The sequence below is a fragment of a genome, unplaced genomic scaffold, assembly GCF_019419815.1.
Source record: "Pyrus x bretschneideri cultivar Hongxiangsu unplaced genomic scaffold, Pyrus_bretschneideri_v1 Contig265, whole genome shotgun sequence".
NCBI classification, from domain to species: domain Eukaryota; kingdom Viridiplantae; phylum Streptophyta; class Magnoliopsida; order Rosales; family Rosaceae; genus Pyrus; species Pyrus x bretschneideri.
Window position 1 is genome coordinate 1,295,533 of NW_025999574.1, and position 15,303 is coordinate 1,310,835.

General features: G+C 37.3%; 1 protein-coding gene across 1 annotated transcript; it reads right to left on the reverse strand.

Annotated features, from left to right (window-relative positions):
- Nucleotides 1-901: 901 nt before the first annotated feature.
- LOC125468301 (protein EI24 homolog) lies at nucleotides 902-6,442 on the reverse strand. The gene is made up of 11 exons (XM_048587409.1): nucleotides 6,243-6,442; nucleotides 5,965-6,030; nucleotides 4,143-4,293; nucleotides 3,749-3,801; nucleotides 3,320-3,433; nucleotides 3,119-3,182; nucleotides 2,845-2,930; nucleotides 2,670-2,752; nucleotides 2,000-2,076; nucleotides 1,786-1,901; nucleotides 902-1,338 (listed from the first exon to the last, which is right to left on the reverse strand). Exons 1-11 carry the CDS (start codon nucleotides 6,362-6,364, stop codon nucleotides 1,272-1,274), a joined length of 999 nt encoding a protein of 332 aa, XP_048443366.1. The 5' UTR covers nucleotides 6,365-6,442; the 3' UTR covers nucleotides 902-1,271.
- Between the last annotated feature and the right edge of the window lie 8,861 nt (nucleotides 6,443-15,303).

Sequence of the window (15,303 nt, forward strand, 5' to 3'; positions counted from 1 at the left end):
AAAAAACGTCTGGGGGTGTTTGTGTAATTAACCCTAACATATGGCGTACAACCCTGTGTTCTAAACATATTGAAAAATCTCTTGCATAATTGCATGCATGATATTTTCAATTGTTTTATTTTAATTATCATATTTTTAAATAAAGAGTTAACGGTTAAAAAATTCAGAGAATTCTTTACTCTAGATCATCTTATTTACGATAAAAAATCTTGGCATATATATGGAAGGAAAAGTAATGTTTCAAATTAATGATGCATGTTGGTAAATTGGGTGTTCTTTTTCAACCTAGTTTATCTCGAGTTTAAATCCTCCTCACTTCCCTTAACACTATCAGAGTTATAATATCGTTTTGTAATAAATAAAAAAATGAATATTTCAAAATTAATACTATAAAAATAACATTGGTAATCGAGTTTGATCTCATTTGTGCACTCAAGTTCGACTTCTCATCTCCACAATTTAAGCTATATTAACTAAAGCAAGAGGCTTGTAGTTTTAGTAGGCTATAAGACCATTTAACCTTGCACCTGAAGCTCTGAGTTTAAGTCTTCCCTCCCCACCATAGCTGGTATGACACTATCATACTCATGAAAGCAATAATGATAAAATAATCAAATTTGTTCATTGGGAACTTGAGTGGAGGAACTTATATTTAGGATAATACTATTTACACTTATTTTTAACTCCTACAAACCCTTGTTTTACCATGAATTCATTCAATCCGGCGGCAAAAAATTGATAGGAATGCGTGAATAGCACTACCCTAAATATTGGATCCAAACTCAAATCCTACCATTGGGCACTGCATATGAAAGTTCCATAACAACGGGTGAAATCACGATAAACAAATTGTGAAAGCGACATGTTGTAACAAAAGTTGTAGCAGTACTTCTGAGACATGTTTGCATAATAAGTTGATCAAATTTGACCACTGAAATTGGTCTTTGATGAAATACCATTTCTGTACATTTGATAAACTTCGGTCGACATCTACTTTCTATGTACAATATACAGAACGAAACGGTCAAACACTTCCAATGAGGCTCGATCTTGATGCAATAGCATTGCATTTAAATCATGTACAAATTTGCGTGGAGATGGATCATCCGATGGCACCAAACACCACATATGACTTAAGAAATTATTATCATATCAATAAGATAAAAACTGCAACGCAACGCATCGATGACTTCGTTGATTGAATGGAAAATTCAAGAACTAGGACCATCTCATACAGATGAGAGCACAATAGAAACTTTAAGCCAAACTTCTTAGCGGTCTTTCTTTTTTTGAAGCAATTCCTGAGATTCCAGGGGAAACAGAGACAAAATCCGCATCCTGTACAGGATCAATCGAGCGTCAAAACAGATAGAAATGTCGCTTTCCATGACCCTATAAGAACTCAAATAATGCTACTTCCTCAAATTCAGGACCAACCATATAATATTGAACATATTGTCAATAATTTCATCACAATAGCAGTTTTAAAGTTTGAGGACCTACACCCCCCCCCCCCCCCCCCCCCCATTTTGCCATTAAAGCGTAACTGAGTCTGTCCTACAAATGTCAAACACTGCCTCATGACACATGAAAGATGACAAACTGTTCGTATTTTTTGGAGTTCAATGCATAATATCCATTTTCAATGCATATGCTCAACAGAAAATGTTCCAATATCCATCCAATATATGATAACGAAATTAGGATTTTTATTTTTTTAATCAAGTTTGAATTAACACATTTTAAGCACAGAGATCATAGTTTCATATTCAATGAGGGGCTTACGATAATTTATCTGCAGCATTAAATATTGGAAGCTTTCGCAAACCAGCACCTCCCCATTTTGTCCTTTGAGAAGAAATAACTTGCTCAGCCTCTGAACCTGTTGCTGTCAAAACAAACTGGAAACATCTACGGTTACGACATATGTGAATAACAAGAACACAGTCAACTTTTATGTAAAGAGTCAATTGCTAACAAAATAAAAAGAAAAGTATACCAATGGAAAGAGTATTGCCATAAATCCATAGCTCACAAGAGGTGAGAAAAAGAGTACAGGCAGAACGCAAGGGCTCCCTGTACAACCACTGAGGATGTTAATAACTCCAAACATGTAAACAAATGTGTTTAAGCACCTAAAAACATCTAGAACATATTCCCATGTGATATGCTCTTGAAGTCAAAATATTGCACTTCAAGAGGGAATTTGAGGCACCATTAGATAACTGTCTTTGTGCTCGGTTTTTATTTATTTATTTTGCTTTTAGTCTTGCTTGCAACCTAATTTACCAAAAATTAATACACAATTAGTACTTTAACCATTATCCCTTTTTTTCTTTCAAACCAAACAAAATCAAGCATTGAATACAGTTGATCACATGTTGATTTTCAAATAAGTGAAAACAGAACTGTCCGCATACAAAAAATTGAAGGCATGATAAAGGTGTCAGCTTTGGTAATTATGATTACACAAGCATGGGTCATGAGGTAGCTGCAAAAGTAAAATTCTAAGTGAAGATCTATATCGGTGTATAGTTTTCCATGTGGAAATAATCAGCGTATAATGTGGCCCAGGAAACTGTACATGATAAACAATCGTTCACTTGAAGGGGAAAAAATGCATATGAAGTATGAACTGAAAAATGACCCCAGAATGGAAGTATATTTACCAAAACCAGCAAAGAATGCCCAATTAGATTCAAAGAAGTCCAGCCTTTTTTCAAGACGAACTTCCGAAAAATTCCATTTGTACCTAAAAGAGTTCAAAAGGTGCATTAGCACACACTTATCTAGGCAATTAGTGAGTGCAACATATTAAGCCAAAAAGATATATGCACCACGTACTCGAAACAGTAATAGGCATACATCCAGGACAGAAGCAGAAAATTTACTGCCTTCCCCACATATGGTATATATCCAGTCACATATACCTGCAGAAGCCATCAATTCTGTCATCCAAAAAGTGGCACATAAGCCATGGAGCATATTGCAATTTGAATATAAACTCCTCTCTCTCTCTCTATCGTTCTCTAAGTCTAATAAGTATGAAATCTAAATCCTGTTCCTCCCTTTATGAATCCATACACCCAAATAAATAAAGAATAAAAGATATCTATACCTCTAGGAAGAAACAGGTCAAAAGAAGTAATGAATACACCTGCTCTCCTATACCAATCATGACCCTGCAGATTAAACAGATGCATACACGACTCATGAGATACATAAATATCTATTCAACAAGAAATGTCTGAAATAATAAATATATAAAACAATAACAATAATAAAAAACTTAACCTCTATTTAAGAATAAGTTAATTACCCTTCTACGCCAGCAGGTCTTTCCAAACCAACATCATTTTGTCTGACAGGATCCAATGTGGTTGGTGTGGATCTCCCCATTGCAGAAAATCCATACTTAGCAATGTCATTGTACCTTTAGTTAAAATAAAATTGTAGTAGATTTGGATAATCACATAGTAGAAATTGGAAAAAGAAAGGCATCGGGAAGTGGAAATGTCAAGACATGCAGAACTTTAAACAAAATATCATAAATTAAGAACTATTGTCACTCCAATCCTGATAACCACCAAAGGATCATAGTGACCTCCAGAACTTTAAACATTCTGCATTGCAAGAAAAAGATGTATACCTTACCTGGGCTCAGTTCATACCTATGGTAGTTAAAACAGAATCAAGTAAATAACGTAGGGGTAAAACAATTAAGCAAAAGGGGATAATTTGGTAGTACCAGAGGTTGCTCAGGATAATGCTGAATACGTACAGTGGGTAGAACCAAGTTACCTGCAAAGCAAAAATAAATAAATGAAAATTATGTATTCCGTGAATTGAGAAAGGAATTGAATCCCTTCAGTAATTCAGGCATCTATAGTGATAAAGAAATATTTTGTAAGATAACAAACAAACCAATATTACATACCAGTACAATAATCAGAAACAGAGAATTAAACATCCAATATTACATGACGCATACACTTTCTTTAGCCATATCACGAAGATTACAAAACTTAATGAGGCAAAACATTACACAAAAAATGCATATTCATCCATTTTGCCACTACGAAATATTCAATAGAATGCCATCCATGCACAAAGTGAGGATCTTAAATTGGCTGTATACTTACATAAAAGAGTTGTACGAGTCCATGCCGCAAGACGGAATAAAATTTCAATGTACCAACAAATGAGCAGAGTTCTTGAGAACTATATTCTGGGCATCTATCAGGTAATATCCAGTGTAGAGTTGGGATGATGACTGAGTTAAGGATAATTATACTGCAAAGAGACAGAATAAGGAATTTGAATGTCAATACTAACGCATGCAGATTTAGAATGCACTTTGTCCAGCAAGACACTGAAAGCACTTTTATATGTAGCTTCTACGTTATGTGATGTCTATGTAGAGGTAATACTGGGAAATGGAAACTAAGATAACCAGATATAAGCATCTAAAAGCTTGACAGCATCGAGAGTAATAGTAATAAGAGTCCAACTTCAGCAGGAAAGGAAATAACTAGGCCTATATAGATAGAAAAGTTGAGCCAAACTATAAAATCATTAATTTAACTGATTCATTTAAACCTCAATAATATTAGGCAAAAGAAATTGGCTATATCAACACGTTAATCAAGTTCATTCAGTCTAGTTCACTTTGATGTCAAAAGCACTCTCTTCACCAATGTGGTCTTGGAAAACATAGGAAAGCTAAAATGTTGATTTCTTGAATGCAGCAACACAAAGAAACTAACTCAGAGGGTCAAATAAGCCCTAAAGGGGATTACTAGAAGAATTAAAAGTTGTGAAACAAGAGAGAGGAAAGTGGACAAGTAATCAACCAGAATCATAAAAGAAAATAACATTACCTAAAAGCATTATAAAATTTCTTAAGAACCAAAATTAATCATTTACCATCCAAATTGAGTATGTTTTATTGTTTAGTGTTTTTTAAATTTTCTTGTTTAGAGTAGTTCTTCTAGAATCAGAAAATATACCACACGTCATTTCCACAACAGTTGGGACGGGAAGGTAGTTGATTATTGTAATGATTTATGTCCAGTGTTCAATTAAAAATAAAAAAATCAGGCATTTTTAAAATTTTGTGGGTCCAACGGGTGAAAAAAACATAAACTGCTTGAAAACACCATTCCCTTGATTATACCAAACTTGATTATCCACAGTCCATTATCAAAGAAGGGACGATTAACAATGGGTGTATAAAACATTGAACACCAAACTTCTCTTAAGCTGTTCTTAGTATGAAAGACAAAAGCGTCAGAGTTATAAACAAACAATTAGATAAAGCGCACCCTTTCTTCTATCATTCTAATCCCTCTACTTTGAAGTTTGATCAACATTATTCATAGCTTCTACATACAATTATTTTCCCTAGACCTAAGTCCATCTTAGTACAAGGAACCTCGATTTTCTTCCCTTTGTCCATCCTAAATTCACATCTTTACATCCTTACCAGATGAAATAGAAAGAATGCAAGATCCAAATTTGAATACTAGTTGCTCATCTTTGTAGAATACTTCGAGGGATTGCTACAAACTTTCTCAACCTTAATATAATCATTTAACGGTGGTCATTTTAAGTAGTTCTTCACATTTTTCACACCTCACAGAAAGATCAACAAAACCCGATTTGCATCTTATATTGAGCACCCAAAAAACTTCGCCAAAACAATCAACGTGAACTTCTACGGTCTAAAAACCACTCGGAAGGGGGCACAAAAAAACAAGAAAAATTGGAAGATGTATATGAAAATATACTATACGACTACTCTAGAACATCATAATCAACAGAAAAAAATTGAACTGTCGAAAAATACGAGCAAAGCACAACAAAATTTTGCAGATTTATAGCCAATCCTTGTGTCATTGCAATGTCTTCATGACTCATCAGAGGGAGGGAGGGAGGGAGGGAGAGAGAGAGAGAGAGAGTGACCTTCCTAAGAAAATGAAGCCGTTTAATAGAAAACACTGTCCTGTTCGTATCATAAGCTTTCTCGACCTGCCATAAAAAAATTAAAGATAATAAATCAAATGTTAATTATGCAAAACAAAGCGAAGTTTCTTCTCTTGCTTGTTCCGTTTTCTCGGCAACCAAACAAAAAGTAAAGGCAATTGAACCGAAATTAATCAAAATAATTAAAGCGTGCGATTGAAGTAATTATTGGAGATAGAGGAGAGAGGGGAGAGAGAGAGAGAGAGAGAGAGAGAGACCGGTGGCAGAGGATGAGGACGCGATGAAGGCAGCAGGCCTCTCGGAAGCCCTCGAGCCAAAGCAGCGTGGCTTGCTTTGATTTTGCTCTGAAAGCGTTTATCCATGGCTTCGTAGCTTCCATTCTTCTCAGAATTAAGTAGACCGATGAATTAGTTTTCTGCTGTGACTGTGACTGTGACGGAGGACGCAGGACGGAGGACGGAGGGCCTTCTGTTCTTAGGAGAACCGGGAGGAGAAGGTATATTCTTATATACGGTGCGCGTCAGGAATCATTATTTGGTGCCACCAACAATTGGAAAACGTTAATTACATCTTGCACCCTCTTTACTCTTTAGTTTTACGTTTTGATCATTGTCTTTCAAAAATTAATCAAAATAACCCCCGAAGTTTGATTTACCACAGAAAAGAAAAAGAAAAAAAATAAATAAATAAACAAGAAGCATGTGTTGTCCGTGTAGTAGATAAAAATAAGGACACAAATTAGCAGGCAATGCACTTTTGTTTACAACACTTGTGGTACACACATCAATTCACGCACATATTTTCCATGAGTTTCATACATGGAATAACTTGGAAGTTTCAGTGGAGAACAGCACAATTCAAAATAATAATAAAATCTTATGATAAAGATACTGTGTTGTGATTGACATGAGTTTCTATTAATGAAGATGGTATCATCGGTACAAATCAAAATAAAAAGGTCTTATGGGTTAAAATCATTGAGAAGTTCATTTCCAACTCCAACACCAATCGAAAAGGAGGTGGTAGTGTTTATGAATGGTTGTTCCATCACTTTCATGTTTCATGCAGTTCAGTTATTTTTCATAATATATTGGAATCTAAATATTTTTAGGTTAAAATGTTTATAAAAATAAATTAGGATAATCTATATGACATTTAATTTTTTTTAGAAGTTACCGGAAAAAAATTTAGGCCAAATTCATTTTTTAATAATTTCGAACTAAAATTTTAAGCTAAAATCACTGGAAAATAAATATATTTTTGGGTTAGAACATAAATTTTCTGAACTAGAAAGTTAGGTTTTAACCCCCAACCATTAGAGTTGCCCTAAAAGAATTTTTTTTTTTTTTTAACCAAACGATATTTTCTACACTAAGAGATAATGAGGTGGACTAGCCTAACAATAAACTAGTAGTAATGTGGTTCAAATTCATCTTTGACGAGAATCAAACCTAAGAGTTGATGAATAGTAATAGGATAATGCTAGAGAAACAAAATTTTATGAATGATGTATTACCAATAGGAATGAGCACATTCATCAACGCTTAAATAACTATTCAATCATCAACTTCCAATCATTTAGTTTCTAAAGTTTTATTTACAAATTCAGTATTCCTAACATTACATTTAATAATATGTCAATTACGAAGTCGCCCACAATCTAATCGACAGCAAGTTCTGTGCGCCCACTGGGATGGCTTTTGGCTTTTCATTCACTCGTTGAACCCCTATACCCCACGTCTCCGCTCTGTCTCTACCCCCATCGTATATCCGTAAATTTATACCCTGTGTGCGACCGTATATCCAACGGCCGTGGCACACAGTGATTTTTCTTCCAAACCACAGGAAGGCCACGACTTCTTCTTGTATATAAACCCTAGAGGCATACAGCCAGCTCTCCCCATTAGCTTTAATAAACCAGAAAACCAATACAGCAAAGTAGGCAGCATATTTCAAGCATTCAAGTAATTCAAAAGTATGGCTGCAGTGGTAGAGGCATGGATGAGCGAGCTGAGTAAACTGAAAGAGAAGGTAGGTGCTAAGAAGCGATTGGTGTTGTCATCGAAAGCCGAACACGCCGAACAACAGCAGCAAGAACAACGAGAGTTTAAGGAAGCACGAAAGGAGAACAGCTGCAGGATGGTTCAGACCCAGAGGGACTTGGACTCTTCTTCGCGTTCAGAGGACACTGTGTGTTTGCTTATGGATCGCTTTGTGCCTTGGTGACACCTGATGATATGCACACACACACACGCACACACATATGTATATATGTATTTCTAAACATATTTTTGTGTGCTCTTGCGTACAATAGTTGATTAGTTATTTATGATAAAAAACCAAATTGCGCTAAGCCATACAATTGAGTCTCCTTATCATTTCGATTGCCACGAAGCTCTTGACCTCTTTATCATTTAGAATGACTTCATAAGGACTAGAGATTTAAATGACTTCTTCATGCATATGGTGGTTATGCATAATTGTTGAGAAAGGTAAAATGACTAATCACCTCTAAAATGGAAAGTCTGGTTATGTGGAAGAGTGGTCGAAGTTTTAAATTTGAATTCAGGATTTTTCCTAAAACATGCCAATGCCTTGTGGGTGTGTATCGCCTAATTATTACTGTTGGGCCTCCATTTCCAACAATCTATTTTGTTTTGGGTTTAAACTTTTTCCCTTCCCGGTCCTGCCAGGTCCTAGTCTAAGTTAAAAGTAGTAATTCGCTTCTATATATATATATATATATATATATATATATATATATATATATATTTTTTTTTTTTTTTTTTTTTTTTTTTAAGAAAGTATGATATTCATTGAGCAAATTAGAAAACATAAAAATTGAAGATAGTGTGCATTATGGGCCTCGATAAAATCTTACCAAAGCTTTCAACCCAATTAAAAAAAAAAAGAGTGTCCTGCACAATAAGAAAACCTATCCTCATATGACAATATATAGGCAAAATATCCCTAAGCAAATCAGGGTTCTTCAAACCACATACACTGTTGATTACTGCCAATTCCCACTCGAGCAAGGCCATGCGCTGCCGAGCTACTTTCCTGTTGAACGTGGTTTAACAACAACTGAGGCAAGGTTTTGAGTAAATAGCAAAGGTCGTTGATAATAGGACCAAAAGGTGAACAATCTTCATCCTGACCCTTCATGGCAGCCAATACCATAATTGAGTCTCCTTCGAATACTACACTCTTACCAACTGGGCAATAAGCCTGGGCCAACAAAACAGCTTGACGGGCAGCAAAGAGCTTAGCGTGGAAAGTAGAGTATCCTTCCAATGGTACCAGCAGCAGCAGCGATGAACTCCCCCATGTGATCCCGAAGAACAACACCAAAGCGGCCCCGTAAACCTTTTTGAATCCATGCCCCATCAAAGTTACATTTAACCCAATCTACATCAGCTTTTCTCCGCTTCTGGGGGTACGGTTTGACTTCCTCGCAACAGATTATGCCATTTTTTATACTTCTGCAGCCAACGCTCTGCTAGAAACACCATCTCCTGTGGCGAAAAAAAAAAAGATCCATGTCAAATAGCATCATTTCTATTCTTCCACAGCATCCGTAAGGTCATCAAACAAAAGTCAAAGACCGAGGTGGAAAGTGCATATCAATTTGTAGTAACCATTGCATAAGTTGTTGAGTGTTGCCATCCTCAAGCCTGAGTTCCAAACCACCAAACTAAACAACCTTCGCCATGCTGCAATACCTTAGTAAATGTTCTGTCGATTCACCATGTGAACCACAAAAACCACATAAATTATCCACAGCCACTCACCTCTTTGTAAGGTTCGATCTTATGGGAAGAGAATCCAAACATGCACGCCAAACACAAATCTTGACCTTCCCGGAAACACATGCATTCCATAATTTCTTCCATAACTATTCCCTTCCATCATCAGACGAATAAGAAGAAGCACATGCGCCATCCCCAACTGAAGGAATGACTCCACGTGCCACATGGTAGGCACTTCGGACTTAGAACTTCCCATTGCGTTCATAATGCCAAATTCGACAATCCACAACCGAACGCATACTGAGGGGAAGGTTGACAATTAGTTCCATTTCCTCCTCAGAAAATATATCATGCAGCAGCTCAAAATCTCATTGTCACAAGTCAGCAAGGAAGAGATTATCCACTGTGGCCTCAGAATCCTAGTACTCCAACGGTGGACTCACATTCGAAAGTAGGAGTTTTTTGGCAACCAATTATCTTGCCCAATTCTGATATTCTTCATATCACCCAGCTGCCACCGATGCCCTTTATGTATCACCGGCCGCTCAGCAACAATACTCTTCCAAACATACGATCCAATGGCATTGACCTGAGCACCCAGAAAGTCGGTTATAGGAAAGTAGCGGGTTTGAAAACATAATAGGCAAAAAAGTCAGGTTGTTGAGAGAAACGCCATCCTTGTTTCGAAAATAAGGCTGTTAGTGTTACTTGATTTTAGCTGGGTTTAATTTTCTAGAAGGCTGAACAGAAGCAAGAACAAAAGACAGAGGAAGCTGAACCGAAAAAGTTTTCTTTCTGTTCTCTCTTGCAAAAGTATTGCAGAGGAATAATCTTTTTACAGCACACACAATGTGCACTCACACTGCTTTACATTTAATTTATGGCCTTAGCTTTAGGACCACACAAAACACTACTTTTAATCTTAGTCACTCATCAACCTAAATACATGGATCAAATACCACATGGCACTCATGGCCTTACATCATTTAACCTTACACTTGGCAGATATGCTCAAGTGAATACACACATTAAAATTCATCTTATTTCTAATACTTAATCAGCTAGAGACTTATAATTCAACACTCCCCTTTAAGTCTTGAGCTGATTTCACTCCTAGCATGCTCCTGAGATAATTAAACCGATCTTTAGGCAAAGGTTTTGTGAAGATATCAGCAAGTTGCTCATTAGTTGGACAGTACACCAGATCAATGATGCCATCCTTCAGTGCATCCTTGATGAAATGGTATCTTCTGTTAATGTGTTTGGTCTTTTGATGGAACACAGAGTTCTTGGTGATTGCAATTGCTGAGGTGTTGTCACAGTGCACTGGAGTGGCTTCGGTTTGAAATTCTCCAAAGTCTTCAAGAACAAATCTCAACCAAATGGCTTGAGTAGTTGCTTCTGAAGCACTGATGTACTCTGCTTCTGCAGTGGAAAGAGCAACACAATTTTGCTTCACAGATGCCCAAGAGAATACTCCACTGCCAAAAGAGAAAGCATAACCAGATGTACTTTTACTGTCCTCAATTGATCCACTCCAGTCACTGTCACAGAACCCAATTAACATTGAGTTCTTACCTTTCACATATTCCAGACCATAATCAAGTGTGCCCTTAATGTATCTTAACACTCTTTTAGCAGTTCCAACATGCTTACTGGTAGGGCAGTGCATAAATCTGGCTAACAGACTGGATGCATACATAATATCGGGCCTGGTTGCAGTGAGATATAAGAGACTCCCCACCATGCTTCTGTATAACTCTTCACTTGCTGCACCACTTCCATCATCCATGGTTAACTTCTCAGTTGCAACCAATGGAGTAAGCACAGGTTTGCACTCTTTTAGACCAAATTTGTCTAACAAGGAGCTTGCATATTTCTTTTGGTGGATGAAAATGCTTGAAGTTGATTGAATTATTCCCATTCCAAGGAAATGATGGAGAAGACCCAAATCAGTCATCTCATACTTTCGTGTCATGTCTTTCTTGAATTCTTCAAGCATTTGTTTGTTGCTCCCAGTATAGATTATGTCATCCACATAGATCGACACAATCAAAATGTCTTTCTCTTCTGCCTTGATGTATAGTGTTGGTTCACTTAAACTTCTTGTGAAACCACATTGTAAGAAGTATGTATTGATCTCTCCATACCAGGCCCGTGGTGCCTGTTTTAGACCATACAAGGCTTTGTGAAGTCTATATACCCTGTCTTCCTCCCCTTTAGCTACAAAACCATCAGGCTGCTCCACATAAACCTCCTCCTCTAGAACACCATTTAGAAAAGCCGATTTGACATCAAGTTGATAGAGTTTCCAACTCTTTTGTGCAGCCAAAGCTATAAGGGTTCTGATTGTATCTAATCGAGCAACAGGAGCAAAAGTCTCATTGTAGTCTATTCCTGGTTTCTGGGCATATCCCTTTGCAACAAGCCTTGCCTTGTTCTTTTGCACAGTTCCATCCAGATTGAGCTTGGTTTTAAACACCCATTTTACTCCAATTACAGGCTTGTTACTTGGCCTGTCTACTAACTCCCAGGTTGCATTCTTTTCAATCATGGAGAGCTCATCCTTCATAGCATTCATCCAAGATTCATCCTTAACTGCATCTTCAAATTTCTCTGGTTCTATAATGCACAGATTGCATTGAGCAAGTACATCATCCAGCTTTCTCCATTTTAATGGAGTATGATCAAATGCCTGAGTGTCACTCACACCTGCACTTGACTGAGAATTGACTTGTGTATCATCAATACCACTTGCAGCTTCTTCCAATATGCCAGGTGATAAACCACTTGAACCTTGAGTGTCATTTTCTGTATTCCCACTTCTTGGTGTATCCACAGTGTCAAACTCATAAGTAGGCAGTGACATATATCTTTCTGTGCTTCTTTCCCAATCCCAAGCTGAGTTTTCATCGAACACAACATCTCTTGACAGAATCAGTCTCTTAGAGAGTGGAACAAATACTCTATAACCTTTCTCACATTTTGCATATCCAACAAAGACTCCTTTTATACTCTTGGGTTCTAGTTTGTGTCTTAACTCGGATGGAGTATGAACATAACAAACCGAGCCAAAGACTTTCAAATGTGCAATACCAGGTTTCCTTTTGCTGTAAGCTTCAAAAGGTGTTATACTATCCAGTGATTTTGTAGGACATCTGTTTAACAGATAGACAGCAGTGTGCACAGCTTCTGCCCACATATAGTAAGGCATTCCTTTATCATGAAGCATGGACTTGGCCATTTCAATCACTGTTCTGTTTTTTCTTTCAACCACTCCATTTTGCTGTGGAGTGTAAGAGAGAGACAGTTGTCTTTGGATTCCCTCTGAGTCACAGTATTGCTTGAATTCATTTGATAAGAACTCCCCTCCTCTATCACTTCTTACACATTTTATCTTCATTCCACTTTGCAACTCAGTCATAGCCTTGAATTTCTGAAAACAAGCAAAAGCTTCAGATTTGAATCTAAGGAAATATACCCATATCATCCTGGTTGCATCATCTACAAGCAACATGAAATACTTGTTTCCTCCAGTAGACTCGATTCTCATCGGTCCACACAGATCTACATGAACCAATTCAAGTGGAGCACTAGCTCTTTGTGCTTGACCACTAGGAAACCTTTCTCTGTGTTGCTTACCATATTGACAGCCTTCACACACTTTGTCATACTCATCTAGATATGGTAATCCATGAACCATGTCATTATCCTTCAATTTCTTGATTCCACCAAAGTGTAGGTGGCCTAATCTTCTGTGCCAAGTCAGAGAACAATGAGCAAAACTGGTCTTCAACACAAGTTGTTTCTCAGGCCTTAGAGATAGAGGATAGCACCTGTTTTCTTTCATTTTTACACAGATAATTTGACATTTCAGAGAAGGACCATCAAAAACAGTACACATATGTCCACCAAACACAAGATAATATCCATGCTCATCCATTTGTCCTACACTTAATAGATTCTCTTTCAAACCAGGTAGGTACATGACTTCTCGAATGTATTTTCTTCCTCTGTTAGTCTCAATTTCCAGTGATCCCATTCCTGCCACATTAACTAACCCTCCTGTTGGCATTTGAACTTTCCCTGCAACATTTGTATTCACATCAACAAGAAGATCAACATTTCCTGTCATATGATTACTGCAGCCACTATCTATGTACCAATCTCCATTAACCTTAGTCTCAGCAACTGCAGAATTTACAAAAAATAAGTTTCCTGTTACTTCCATTTGGCTTGCACAGTTTGCCTTTGGAACAGACTTTCCAACAGTACACTCTCTGGCCCAATGACCAAATCTATCACAGTTATGGCACCTGGATTTCCCCTTATATCTACATTCACCATAATGAAACTTTGAACAGACCTTACACTGAGGTTTTACACCCTCTTGACCCATAATCTGTGAGGAAGTACTATTCTGTGCAACATTTGTGAATGATTTCTGCTGAAACTTTGGTTTCGAATCCCATTTCTTACCTTTTTGATTCCAATTTTTATGTGGTTTAAAAGTACTAGACTGAGCATAACTTCGATTCTGCCCTTTTGAACTAACAGTAAGAGAAGAAAATGCTCTCTCAGCTACATCTGAGGAATGCAAATCAAACCTCTGCTCTTGACTCTTCAATATAGCTAGTACCTCTTGCAGTTCAACAGATTCTAAACATTTGGTGTTTTCTATCACTAAGCATATAGGATCATATATCTTAGTGAGACTGATTAACACCTTCTGAACTAATCTCTCATTTGACAGAATTTCACCAAACGTCTTCATTTGATTTATCAAATCATTTAAACGAGTAAGATACCCAGTCAAGGATTCATCATCACGCATTCTAGTGTATTCAAACTCTCGTCTAAGGTTCTGGAGTTTCACAGATCTTACCTGATCCCCACCGTGATATTCGCCATATAACAGATCCCATGCCATTTTTGCTGAGTCTGCGTTTGCGATTCGAGGGAAAATCTGGTCAGAGACTGCGTTTTGAATGATTCCGAGAGCTTTTGCATCTTTCATGAAGATTGCAGCCATTTTCTCATCATCGTCAGCATCAACATCTGTATCTTCATCAGTCTTAGCTTTCTTCTTCTTCGAATCAGAAACCGGAATCCCATTTTCCACCAGATTCCACAGTCCATATGACTTGAAAATTGTAACCATTTTGATTCTCCAGAACTCGTAGTTCTCACCGGAGAAGATCGGGGTCCTCACTTCAGCACTCCCAGATCCAGCCATCGTGAGCTTGTGTGAATCCAGAAACACGTAGTTCTTAGATTACAGATAAGCTCCGGCAAACTTCACCGAGTCCAGAAACGGTGATGTTTGAGCTCACAGAAAACACGCCCAGATCTAATCGAAACAAGGCTCTGAGGCCATGTTAGTGTTACTTGATTTTAGCTGGGTTTAATTTTCTAGAAGGCTGAACAGAAGCAAGAACAAAAGACAGAGGAAGCTGAACCGAAAAAGTTTTCTTTCTGTTCTCTCTTGCAAAAGTATTGCAGAGGAATAATCTTTTTACAGCACACACAATGTGCACTCACACTGCTTTACATTTAATTTATGGCCTTA

Coding starts and splice junctions, on each gene's coding strand:
- LOC125468301 (XM_048587409.1), bottom strand. CDS start 6,364: ATGGAAGCTACGAAGCCATGGATAAACGCTTTCAGAGCAAAATCAAAG. Junction 3,434..3,748: donor ATTATCCTGAGCAACCTCTG/GTACTACCAAAT, acceptor TTTTAACTAAAG/GTACAATGACATTGCTAAGT. Junction 1,902..1,999: donor TGGCAATACTCTTTCCATTG/GTATACTTTTCT, acceptor AGATGTTTCCAG/TTTGTTTTGACAGCAACAGG.